Source organism: Colius striatus, chromosome 9 (assembly GCF_028858725.1).
Source record: "Colius striatus isolate bColStr4 chromosome 9, bColStr4.1.hap1, whole genome shotgun sequence".
NCBI lineage: Eukaryota > Metazoa > Chordata > Aves > Coliiformes > Coliidae > Colius > Colius striatus.
In genome coordinates, this window is record NC_084767.1 from 9230727 (window position 1) to 9244860 (window position 14134).

Below are 14134 nucleotides of genomic sequence, written 5' to 3' on the forward strand. Positions count from 1 at the left end.
GGGAAAAGACTAAGTAAATCTTCCACTCCATCACAGGCTTGAAGGAAAACTCACAGAAAGATAAGCTGAGAAGTACACTGTGTTCTATGACTGCATATGCAGGAATGTTATACAACCCTACAAGTATTTGCCAGCTTTAACATTTTAATTAAGGAAAAATGGCCACTTACAGCCACTATGCATAGCTTTGCCTGGCTCACACAGAGCTTGGGACATGTTTTACTAAACACAATTTTCTGAACAATTCTGATGTATGCTGATTGCTTGAGAGTTAAAACTACACCTACACGTGCCAGAATATGTTCAGATGTTCAGACCTGCACAGGTCTAATAGCTAAGTGAAAGGCTAATGTGTAAGCAAGCCATAATTCTTGATGCTTCACATAAAAGTATGAAATGAGATGGAAGGAGAGGAGGGGAGAGGAGAGGAGAGGAGAGGAGAGGAGAGGAGAGGAGAGGAGAGGAGAGGAGAGGAGAGGAGAGGAGAGGAGAGGAGAGGAGAGGAGAGGAGAGGAGAGGAGAGGAGAGGAGAGGAGAGGAGAGGAGAGGAGAGGAGAGGAGAGGAGAGGGAAACCATCCAGAAACAATAGCAAGCAATCATCAAAGAAAGAGAATTTAGTTTGAACTCTTGAATGCATTTTTCCTTCCTTGAGTTTTGCTTCTTTACTGTTTAGTAACTGATAACTGTGATCAAAGGTTTTCCTGAAGTTATGGCATACAGCTACCCAGTAAGATACAAATCAATGCTACAGGCTTGTACCTAGTGGCATCTCTACCAGTGTCGTCTTTCACTGTTTGAAACCTTAGTCATAAATAGTCAAAACTGGAGAGTGAACTGAAATATTCCTACACCAAGAAGGAAAAGAGATGTCTCAAGGACAAAGTTTTATCACATAAACCTCAATTTGACTAGAAAATTAAGCTCGGGAATAAGAATGAAGTATACAGTACTTTCCTTGCAATAAATACATTTAGCAGCCATTAATACAAAAGAGAAACAAGATCTTTGCATAATTGACCAAAAAACTCAATGCCATTAATTCAGTTACACAGCCAATACACCCAAGTTACGAGTTTGGTAGGAAAAACTCTCTCCAGTTCTATTCAGAGCCTTTCAGAGCCTTTCACTGCAAAGAAATCCAGTAATTGCTATGATGAGATTGTGAAAAGTTTTAAGTGTATTGTAAATCTTAAAGCAAGTTCTGAAAGTTAGCATGCCATCTTATGCTAATTGCAGTGTGAAGGACTTGATGGACACCTCAGTGACCCTGCAAACACAGCTAACTCAGCTTTGTGAAGGGAATACTTACTGATCAAATAAATTAGAGAAGCTGCACATTGAGTGAAGAATAAAGCTGGTTTTAAAACACAAAATTAACCTAAATTCCTTTGCAGGAAGAGCTAAAAAATTACAGCATTGGGAATTATTCTACTGCCATTTTACCAATGGAACCGCTTGAAACTGATTTCCTAATTGATTGCACTCATATTAAGATATATGTAGACAGCTTACACCCTGATAGCTATCTACAGTAGCCTGAAGCTCTTCAGTAGACCCAGGTAATACTGTTTCCTTGTTTATGCTTGTTCTGGCCAAGGACATAATGGCTAAGCTTCAATCTGGAAAAGATGTAGATGATGCTCATTGGCAAGGTCAAACAACTACAAGAGCTGGCAGGGTGTATGTTAGATCCATCTGCTTAGGCATATACACAAATTATTTGGCAAGCCAGGGATAATATCACAGTAATCTTGGATCATATTGCTTTTAGATTGCCAGGTGGAAGTCGAAAGATTTTGATCATCTGTTGTTCACAAAAATGCTGTGACTCTTCCTTCTGACTGTAGACTTTGCTAGAGACATCCACACCTTGGCTGCCTCTAGCTTAGGGTACTCCCAGTACCCTAACTATTACTATTTTCCTATCTGTCCTAACGGGGTAAGAAAGATGTACCTTGTGAAGATTGCTGCTTAACAGCTAATTATTCTAACATGAAAAAGCAATTGATTGCATCTATTTCTAGTATTGAAAAGAGCTGTAAAGTAAACTTGAATTTACCTGGATAATTCTGACTTCTTTTTTTTCTATTCAGTATCATTATTTATAGAGCTGTGCTCACATTGACACTACAACACCGCAGAAAAGTTGCCAGCTGCTCACAAGCCTAATGAGAAAAACTATTTGCTAATTGGCATAGAAGTTAGATTGTGAAATAAGACACATTGATACTGTTTTTGTTGCTGCCCCTTTGGCTGATTTAATTCCCTCTGAAAACTTTCACAGTGTTAATGTCTGAAGTAAAAAACTTCAAAGATAACAGATATTTATATGCCACCATCTTCAGTACCGTATAGCTATCTTCTATGCCAGTCTAGCTTCATCTGGCACCTGATTAAACAATAATTGGGCATGGCAGCAGCACTTCTTAGTGACTTCCTTGTCCTTGTTAATAAATCACAATTGTCAATTTATAGCAAATTAGGTGAACTCTGCTCTCTTAAGCCTCATTTTATTTAAATCAGAAAGATTTATGATCCTCTAGGGTATAATACACCTTCCATTACCTCTGTAGCTAGTAATCAAGAATATGCCTGTCAAAGTCAAAGTGTAAGGATTCATCATATTGTTTTTTAAAAACTCTGGTTCTTCTCCTATGAGTTTGAAATTTAATTCCCAGTGGACACCTGAGGTTTATTCTGCAATTATGTTCATTACAACGTAAATCCTGATTGTCCTTCTAAACCTCTCCTTACATAAGCACTTTGGGTTTCAATGGTCTTTTGGGCTTTTAATCAACCACAGAAGATATGTCATTAATCTATCACTGAGTCATTTCACAGAGCACATTTCTGAATTGAGTCCAGAGGTGCCAAAGTGGATGGAGCAGGTGCTCTAGAGCTTCCAAGGTTACTCAATCAACTGTCTGATGCAGATCACTGTTTTGGGAGATGTAAAAGAAAATTTGAGACACTGAAAATAGTCTGTTTTGCCCAGGGCATAAAATATTTGATGTAAAAAGGACATTTAATATTTTATATGTAGTCTCCAATCAATATTCATGAATAAGAACAATGATTTCATTACCTTCAAAACATTTAAGGGCCTGTTTATTTCAAAAGACATGTTGTAGTGACAACAGAAATTTCTCTCTCAGGCTGTCAAAAGCCAGTCCCTCTTTTTTAATGTGAACACTGGAGAGAAAGTTATAAAGGCCTGATATTTGTATAGAAAGTGCAATTCCTATTGATAAGAAAGAAAGAAAATATAGTGTCTTTATTTTAAACTTATTGCTCAAGGCAATTAACCTGTGCCTAACACTTATGCTATTGAACACAGCCTTCATGGGAGAGAGGGACACGTTACGTGTAGAGACTCAATGAAACCCTTACATGAAGGAGGGCCTATGCAATTAAAATACCTCTCCAAAGAAGTCATGAGATTTCTGGAATAAATAGAGCTAAAGATGCTGGAAGAGTCACAGCCTATTTGAAAAAGCTTTTGCTGCTGTATCCCCGTCTGTTAAGGACGCAGGCCTTTGGTTTGGAACAGTTCTGTACTGATAAGAGGTCTGACACTGAAATACATGGTATATCAGTAAAAGTGCCAGTATAATCTGAGGAAGTTTTTCTTGTGGAAGTTCTGTAAAGCTTTCCCTACAAGGCTTGCCAGTTCATTGATACCAGAAATCCTTCCTGGCTGTAAATAAACTGAGACTGTTTCGATAGTGCATTGAAGTGTGGCAGGTAACCCAGGCAGGCACCAATGTTTTCACAATCAAACATGCCAATGAACTTCTCAGAGTACTAAAGGAATCAAACGTGCCCACTATAATAATGCCCAAGAGCAGAACTCTTATTTTGGAAGTGCCCTGAATTATGAAGAGGGGACTCACAGGAGGCCATGGAGGTTGTCTGTTCTGCAGCAGATCAGCCTCAGAGCCTGACACTGTGAGCAATGGAGTGCAGAGAGCTTTATCTGAGTCCATCTGCACTTACCCCTACACAATAATCTACTAATTCACAAGCTAGTCTGGCATTAATTCATTTCTATTAACAGGAAAGAGTTTACTCTCACATGATAGAGTTTTCAGCTTAGTCTGCTTACAGCAACTTCACCAATTCCATCATCCCCAAAGGAAAGTGGGGAAAAAAAGGTAGTTAACCTCTCAGGACAATCTCTGTTCACATTCTTGGACTACAAAAGAAACCCAAAAACCTTATTGTCAATGCCAAGAAAGCCTCAAGGATAATAGATAACAGACAATTGCAAGCAAATCTAACAATAAGGATTTTCAGCTGTGACCAAGTGCTTCAGCTGATTCAATTATGCGGAAATGGTGGGATGCAGAAAATTAAGAGCTGGTTAAACAGAACTTGATTAAACAGAGTTATAGCAACCAGTAATCACCTGAAAGACAGGCAAACCACAGAGGAAGAAAAATTATTATGCAGTGTAATAGGACCAGGCAAACATAAGAACAAGAGCCTGAAATTCAGACTAATCGCCAATAAAAACTTCTGCTTTACCCTGGGAAAAGAAAGATTGTTAAATCTTGAGGCATTTAGAACTAGACCAGAAAAACAGCAGTAAAAACAAGGTGGAGGGGAGGGGGGAACAATACACACCGACAAAAGACTGAATATGACAATGCCCACCTGTGGGTATGGCTTACTATTCACCTGATGAAGTGCTGAACAAACACAGCAAATGCCTGAAGCTGCTCAACATCTGCTTTCTTGTTGGCCTGACAAAAATGGAAATACTTCCTCAGAGTTGGCTTTATTGTTAAGAGCCCTCATTAGGGCATGCCACAATCCATTACTATGTTTTTTACAGGGCTTGTGGTGGGTGTGTGCACGTCTCACCACCTTCAGCCAGCAACTGTGGCTGTAATCCCTCCCTAAACCTTTCACTTTCACGCTTGTCAGGATGTAAATCTCTATTTTCTTTAGACCTACTCTAATAGAAAGGCCAAAAGGAAAAAAGAAACACAACAGAAGTCTGCCTGATGCATGGTAAGTTTTACAGAATAAGCACACTGAGGAAAATATTGTGATTTCTGCAAGATTTTTTTTTCCTGCCCTAGGAGCACTATATGAAATTATAACAACCTACTGCTGACACTGGTGTTTGCCCTCAAAATCCATACATAAATATAGATCTACTCATTTTACGTGGCCACCCATTACTTCTCATCCCTAAAGGGTTTCTGCTTTATTTTACTAAGAGTAGCAAATGGTTCTTCAACATTCATTCATACGTATTTTAAGTATCGTTAAAACAAGCAAACAAAAAATTAAACACCCCAGAGCACACAAACACACGCTCCAGGAGAATTTATTAGAAGGAAAGTTCAAGGCAGAATCACCTCACACAAATGGCATTCTGCTGCATTGATTTCTTCCTGTGAAAACTTGGCATTGAGCTCACATTCCACTGCCTGTCCCCCCCCCCGACCCTGACACCAGGAGAAGAAAGAGGCCAAGGCAGAGTAACACATGAAGACAGAGACGTTTACTCTGCTGTCTTACGTGGATGAAGGCAGGCTGGTTTAAGAGTTCCTTCCTTTCTCCTCCTTTTGCAGTTCCAACTCAGGGATTTAGTTGTGCACTGACTGATGTATACAGGGACTTAGATGCAAATGTTATTAGATCCAAAGAAACAAAAGCACAGCACTACATTTCCAGACAGAACTAGCCTAACAAAGCAGGCACTGACTCACACAGCTGGCATGTGTCAGCAGCCAAGCTCTACACTTGGTTATATTCATCTAACCCCACCCCAATCAGCATAACTGAGAAACTGGCCCACTGGAATGAACTTGCACTGTCTTAGTCTTGAGCCATTAAGAGCTGGCCAGAATATCTGACAGTGTGCAAACCCCACCATATCTACGTTTTAGATCAGTTCTGTGTTGAGTATCCCTCAAACAGCAATTATTCCCGGACCAACAGACTACTCATGGTGGTCTTGTACTCATATAATGTTACAGGGGTACATCTACATCTCAAAGTGCAAATACAACAAACTTCATCTGTGCTCCTTCCAAATGCAAGGCCACATGCACCTGCGTGACTGCATGATACAGTCAGTGCAGCACTGAGTCCATGCTAATGGTACTGATATATCCTACTTACTAGCCCTGTGCTGAGCAGTCACAGCTTCTGCTCAGCTACATCCATCCACACAAGTGCTGGCATGTCAGTTGTATCTGTGTACAAAGTGTGACAGACACGAATCCTGCATAGCCCAGAGACACTCCGCTCTGAGATTATCAATTTCTAACCCTGTTTCCAGGGACAAAAACCTGGCACACGGGGTGGGGGATGAAGAAGAGCCAAATTCCTAGCAGAACTTTGGAGCCAACTTCCTCACTAAATATCATTCTGGCTTAGCTGTAATGCCTCCCACCGTAAGAGTCTGGCTGCAAATAATACTGTCTCTCCAAAGCCCAAGAGCTTTACTCAGGATTGTTCCAATTGTATCTGTCATTCTGGATGACTGGTGGAATTCTTTGAACCCTCAAGATAACGCAGTACTCCTAGAAAAGTCAGGACACTGGCTGAACTCGACAGGGAGGTGAATTGAGTTGGAAAAAAAATTACAGAGCAAGTCTACCCACAGAGACATATCAGCATCTGCTGCCTGAAGCGTGGGATACGTGCGGTACTCATTTTACCTGTCTTCACTTTCCATTTCAGAGAGCTTTTGGTAAGAGCAGAATCCAAAGCTGACAAACACCCCGCATCCCAGGATGCATCCTGCATCCCAGCAGCTTAGGCTCCCATTTGTTTGAGCAATCAAAGAGGCTGTGGTAATGCCCAGGAAAGTACTGCATTTCATATTCCCAGTTGGCAACGTTCTTTCATTTCAGATAAATCACGGATGTATTTTAAACTCTCTTTCCTCAGTTCCACAAATAACTGTATTTGGAAGAAATCACTCTCCTTCATTTGTTGTTACCTCAGTTTTAAGAAGAAAATGTATGAAAATCACAAAAACCAGCCAAAAAATCCAAAAGGGTATTTTCAGAGTAGTGCAACAACTACATACACAGTGTTTGCTTCACTAACTGCAGTTTTTACTATAGCTGTTCAGGTAAATCCTCTCTCAGTGGCATCTTGATTGCAAGTTTGATTATTCTCTTGAATTCTAACACCCATAGAGTTGATTTTACAATATCAATGGGAATACATAAAAGCCACACACTCTGCAGGAGAAATGAATTAGTATGGTTCCACTATCTATTTACCAGCCACCAGCTGCACTCACACACACTTGCACCGCAGGTGGCCAGCAGCATTTAAAGTAGAAGAAAGCTTCATTTCTCTACTCATAATCATACTTTACAATCTAAACCACACATATTATTTAAATAATCTTTCAAAGAATGCTACAGAGAAGAGGAAAAAAAGAAACCTGAGTTGGATAATTACACCTATGTCTGTGTTTAATATGAAAATACAAGTTTCATAACATGAAGAGTCATTTCCTGCCAGCATTGGTGGCAGCCTGGAGCTCAGGCTGTGCAGCCTGGCACTCGCTGTAGGTGGCACTTTCATACCAGCTCCCACGGTCTTCGGGGCTTTGTCCCCAAAGAACAACTGCAAAAGCACCGTTTCAACCATGGCTTATCTACAGCAAACACATTCTTCACCCATTTTCAGGAAAGAGCAGCAGCAAAGATAGCTATCAGCACGTAGCCTTCCCTGTTCCTAAGTGAGCAATCTGTATTTCTGTTCTCATCAAACGCAAGTGCTCGGCCCACTGGCCTCTCAGCTCAGGTGGTCCATGAGTTATCTCACTGTTAAGTTTACTTAAACCCATCACAGGCAGCACTACACATTGCTAAAAGCCCCACGAGGTATACATTCAGTAACAAAAACATTTTTTGTCACCATGAAAAAGAGAAAGTGAGTCATCACCAATGTGATAGTGAAAAATATGACTGTAGGCACTTGTGACTATGGTTAACTGGTAGAAGTTCCTGGATTCCATCAGGCACCAGTTTGGTACCTGGTAGTTTAGGGGGCTGCTTGTTTTTTTGTAGGCTAGTATGAGAATGGTCTGTTAACTGTCTGTCCCTTTCCAGGGAACATTATAAAGCCTTCAGTTCATTTGAATGAGCTTACACTTGAGAAAAGGGAGGGTTTTTCACTTTCTTGATACACTCTTCCACACAGGATTTTTTTAAAATCTACATCAAACAAGGAAAAACAAATGCTGAGAGGGCAGATTTAGGGCAATTTATCAAGGTCTGGGAAATAGCTTCCAGATGGATAGAGCTGTTTGGTGCTGGCTGGTGAGAAGGAAGCAAGGTATTGTTATTGAATTAGCATGAATCTCTGGTGGAGAACTGTGTGGTAGATAGAGTGCTCCTTTCATATGGTTTGCATTTGGACCTGTCATATTTCATTTTTATTCAAAAACCTGTGGTAAAGACACACAGTTCTTTTTTGCTTATTAAATTTCCACCAATTCTCCCTCTACTGTTATCCAGTCAGTATTTTTAAACTCTTGCTCTAAGTGCCATGCCTGGGTCTGTTTGCTCTTTGCTCAGGCTTGGATGACAGCTTGGTGCTTACAAGCTGACGAGCGGTTTTAGGTTTTGCATTCACAAACTGAATGTTACCTGAGAAAGTGTGTGTGAGAGGGGAAAAGCTGGATGCTCTATGAGAAGTTTAAACTGATTCACTTCAAGAGTTTATCAAAACTTTTCTAAGCAGAACAATGCATACAATACACAATGTACACTAGAAAGGGGTGGCTAATATAACTAGAAGATTATCCTTCATTATTATAATTCATAAATCCTGACTTTGTAAAGATGTCTTCTAGCAGTCCAAAGGCACCTACACCAGCATGTTTGCTAACATGGAAATAATACAAAAGAAACAAATGAACTAAAAAAACTTAAGGACACACACACAAAAGATATGCTCATAAGCAACAAATTTCTATACTGAAGAACCTGGATACCTGGGTCCCACAATAGGAGCCTTATAGGGTAAGCCACTCACCAAGATTTGTGTATTTTCCTGCTAGTTTTGAAAGCATTTCCTTTTCAAGGTACCCTATCAGTCACCTAATCCCATCTGAAGAATCCAACCTAGTTTATGTTAAAAATCAAAGTTAAATGACTGTTCTTTTATTAACCTGAGGTGATAAACAGCCAGAGTGTCTCTCACTGCAAAGTCAAATCCACTGTTGCCAGGTAGTTCCAGTTAAATGAATTTTTGACGTCATCTTTTAAGATCCCAGAAAAGTTGCTGGTTGATATGCCCATGAGTAGAAGGTTTTTAATGAGAGGAAATTTCTAATGGATTTTTCAATTATTTAGGAGAATTATTATTACACTTGAGTACTAGGTAGGGGGGCACTGTGGTGAAATAGAGGAAATGAGCTTTACATCTTCCCTTTTCCAGTGTTTCAGGGATCTACCACAATTACTCTTTACCATCTGGTATGTAACCCAAGAAAACAGAGAAGGGAAATGGTGATATCATCAGAACCAACTGATTCCTAAATCCTACCCAAAATGTAGGACATGGATACTTGTGCTTACTTCCCACATACGTCTGGTTTTGCCCTTCTTTTTTTTTCCCCTTATAGCTCTTATTACTCTGTGTTTTATGAGCATCTGCTTCAACTGACCAAGACTCTGTAAAGAAATATCCAATGAGGCAAATAAAATCTCAGTCTGCAGGATGCAACCTACTTCTTTGGCCATAATATCTGATTCCCCTCAGGCTGTGAACAGATCGTATGCCTCATTTATTACTTATCCTTCAGCTACTGACTACTAAGCTAGGTTTCCAGTTATACCAACTCTGAAACAAAGTCTTGGTAGCCCTAAGCTCTCCCGAGGCGGTGTTAGCAATGGGAGCTATAAATCACTACCAAAGAAACTGCATTATGAAATGATTTTCCAATTTTCAAATGTGTTATCAAGAAACTGACCCTACATGCTCACAGTGCTCGTCATTCCATGACAGGATTTCATATTTCCTGGCCATTCTACAGGCATTACTGCTCAGAAGTCAGAGACAGCAGAGCTAGTGGTTGTGTCTGATCAGTTATCACCTTACTGCTAGTCAGTCTAAGATGGATGTAAACTGGCAGAAATCAACATTCTGTCACCATGGGCTAAACTGGCCCTTAATTCTCATCTGAACTGCCTCCTCTTTGGCCTGTCACCCTATGAAATGGTTATCATGTTGCTGGCAAAAAAAAGAGAAAAGAAATTAAAAGGAAGATAAATTCAACTTGCCATACAGATGTCTAATTGCAGAATCAGAGAATGCCCAAGGCTGGGAGCAACCTCTGGGGATTGTCTAATGAAAACACCCTGCTCAGAGCTGGGTCAACTTGAGCAAGTTGCTCAGGACAATACAGAGAGAGAGAAATGCCTTTCTGATTGCACAGCACAGAACTTGTAGCAGGGCACAATTGAAAGGTCACATACAACCTACTTCAGAAGAAGATGTTTTGAGCTCAGTTGCCTGTAAAATTGACTTCTCATTGTACAACAATTAAGAAAACAGAAGGGATGGGGAATGCTTTGTTGCTTTTCATGTAGTTCATTTGTAGTCATACCTTGAAGCCAAATGGGCAGGTGCATTGATAAAACTCCACTGGATCATTGCTGCATGTCCCATTGTTCTTACATGGATTGGAGAGGCAGGGATTACACTTGGACACAACACTGATATCTACTGGCTCTGGAAAGGCAAAACACAGTTTATTAATAGATAACTTGATGACAAAATGAATACTTCCTATATTCACACATATGGGTTTTTTTGTAACGCAGTAGTCATCCTGCATTGGCACAAGAGCATGGGATTCCCAGGGATCAGTGAGGTTTTAAGTACTTAAATCAAGTGTCAGACAAGTCTCAGTGATGCTTATATTCTCCTGGACATGCAAACATCAGCTGTGAAAAAACACGTTGGGAATCTCTAGAGACGAGGCTTATATATATCTACAGCTTTCAGCAATTTTTTCTTCTCTCAGTGCTGGAAATTCTGCAATAGCAGCCTCTAGGGAACTATAACATGACATTTCTATGGCTGGTAACAAGAATGAAAGTGCAGATGCAACAGTAGAAATAAAAAAACAGGCATAAGAAAGATTTAGTTAGAGGCTTGTGGGAATATTTAGGTGCAAAGTTTTCTACCATCCTTGACTTTAACAACAAGTTCAAAACTTATTTTCTTAGATCTTATTTTTCTAGTTGGTTGTCTTGGCAAAATGCAACAAAGACAAATATGCAAGGATGGAAATTTATGCAGGTAAATACACAGTTATATTTATACCACTTAATAAATCTCATTTTTCAACAGAACTCTTCTAGAGAAGGAGTGATGCTTTTGGGTGAGCAGGAAAATTAAAACAAACCAAAACAATACTAATTACATTTAGAGTACCAAGTCAATCAATATTTCATTGTTGGGATTTTGCAGAAAACTAATTTATGCCATTATATTTAGAGTCAAAGAAATGGTGATTTTGAACAGCTAAATTTCAAATACTAATGAGTTGGTGGCTTTTCCATGTAAAAAATAAAGCCTTTAGAAGGGCTTAAATTGTATCAGGCAGTTAAGACCTTAAAGTAATTATATTTCACTTTTAAGGAAACACATTTTAAAATGAAATGGTATTGTGCTATCAGAAGTGGACACAGAGCTTCTGTTATTGAATGATAAATGATAAGTGGTAGTAAATTGTGAAACATTCTGAAAGTGAAGAAAAAGTTATACTTGATGGTAGAGAGAAGGTGGAACTGTAGATGGTTACCAAAACTGGGGACAAAAAAAATCCCTTTCCATCAAGGATTTGCTTTGGATCATCCTGTATGAGATATAAACCTTCGTTATGAACTTTGAATACTTGCACAGCACCAAGAGGGAGTAAGAACATGACAGAAATAGGTACTAAGGAGTCTCAGCTGAAAGCACCTGCAATGTCAAGGCTGTATCTTGATACTGTACTGCTGCTGTTAGTAGGGCCACCGACTGCAGAGTGCAACATGCATTAATGAGGAACAAATACACAAGAAGTAGTAAGTAAAAAAATGAAATAAAACCCTGCTGTCATCCTCTTCTATCTCTGTGTTTATGTCTAGCTAAATGCCATAAGTGTTTTTAACTCAGAGTTAGGACAGCAAGAGGAAATAACATCTGAGTCTCTGGCACTGACAGGGGGTGGAATGTGACATATCTGAGCTACTTTTGTCTTGAAGGTAGAATGTATGACGAATATGTGAAGGTAGCTCCTCAGAGGGCTCATGAGACAGGCAGTAGTGCTGCTCTCCCAGATTTAGAGGTCACAGAATTTGTTCTAGTATTTATTTCATAATACACAACATACATTTTCCATTTATTCCTATGGCACAGATCAAAGCTAATCAATGCAGGAGCTAACAAGAACAGTGTTAGTTCCTAGCAGTTAAATAGTTCATTAGTTTGCCCTTGTGGATTTGATTTATACATCCATACAGCAAAATGTCCTCAGCCTAGCACATTCCTTTCCTCTACTGCATAACTAGGAGGGCAATTTAATAAAAAGCAGAACTGAGTTTGTATGACTTGCACATAACATACTTTTATTTTCTTGGCTCTGCTGAGACATAACCTTCTACTCAGTCACAGGTTAAAAACATAATTTTAACAAGAATAAGTTAAATTCTACTTTTTAAAAAATGTAAAAGTTTCTGGAGGTCACAGAGGACATCTGTGAACTGCCTTCATACAAGTACCTCCAGGCAGCAAGCTCAGCAAGGGCTGACTTCTGCCACAATGACTCAGGTTTTTAGGGGGACAAGGGGTTCAGCCTTGAGCTCTGTGCTACTTGAGCTAGGACTTAATCTACACAGGCAGAAGTACAGACAAGTCCTTGGACACTGTGTCACCCTACAGCTAATCTCATTCTGCTGAGAGGCACATCTCAGCTACAGCTCAGTGCTGAGAGGGCGACACAGCTGCAGGACAAACCCAGGCCAGGCTGCAAATCGTCACAGGCCGCGCACGTGGCTCCAGCCTGAGGGTAAACCTGCACTTGACACTGTAATCAATCCTGTTGCTTTCCCATAAAAGAGCATCACTGATGTCCAGAGTAGCATGAGGCACTGGGTAAGGTGCACATGGGAAATGGGTTCAGTAGGACTATCAAATCACTCATTGGTTGTTCAAAAAAAAGGCATTTTGATGAAATAAGGTGAATTTTTCTAGGCCCGGAGCTTCCTGGAGTACAATGCCACTCGTCCAGACCATCCACAGTTTCTGCTTGTCCAAAGATCACCTCCAAATCAACACTTCTTTCTCCTTTTCTATTCAGATAAAGCAAACAATGGAGCCTCTTGAGACAGCAGAAAGCCCACCAGCTTTCTAGTGGACCAAATTAATATTTACATGAAAAACATACATCTTTTTAATAGTTTACTTATCTCTCGCCTCAGAGTTGCTTGCTTAGTTTTGCACGAAAGGGAGCATTAACTATTGGTATATCATGGTTTCAGGTTGAGGAAGTCATCTATCTCTTTTGGATCAATTTTCAGATCCTGTTTAGTATGCAAATATGATAATTGTCTTTGCTTCACTTCATACGAACAAGTAAATGATCTGTTATTTTTAGTATGTAGGGTACCTTTGTGCTTCACATTTGAGTGACTATTATAAAGTTTGTGGCTCTGATATCAATTACAGTCAGCATTCTGACAGTTTTGAGACTGACATTTCAAATAATTAAATTATAAGGTTGCAGTTATTAAAAATATATTTGAAAGGATATAAAATTCAGCTCAGGGAACTTGTCCTCTAAACACACCTCAACACCTTCATTTGTTTGCTCAGCAGTTTAATTTGAACCTCTATTAAATCATGCTGCCAGCCAGTACTGTAGATGTGCACGGCTCTCTTACAGACATAAAAACAGGCTTCATGCCCTCATTTCCATTTCTAAGAGAGGCTACTTCCCCATCTTTTCCAATATAAACAAAGCTTCATGTAGTTGCTCGTAACCTCAATGAACCTCCAAACGTTTTTTTTCACAATAAGAACACACAAGTTTATCGTAATCTACATTCAGTAATAAGCTACTTACTTTACTCACAAAAAAGTGTGTCCCTTATA

At 39.6% G+C, this 14134-nt stretch overlaps 1 protein-coding gene across 2 annotated transcripts in view; it reads right to left on the minus strand.

The window, feature by feature from the left end:
* The window catches only part of SLIT3 (slit guidance ligand 3), a 497173-nt gene that overhangs the window by 64901 nt on the left and 418138 nt on the right, over window positions 1-14134 (minus strand). For both annotated transcript variants that reach the window (XM_062001935.1, XM_062001936.1), the window contains exon 27: window positions 10599-10723. In XM_062001935.1, coding sequence (XP_061857919.1) covers window positions 10599-10723 — 125 coding nt within the window. The remainder of the gene's footprint in view (window positions 1-10598; window positions 10724-14134) is intronic.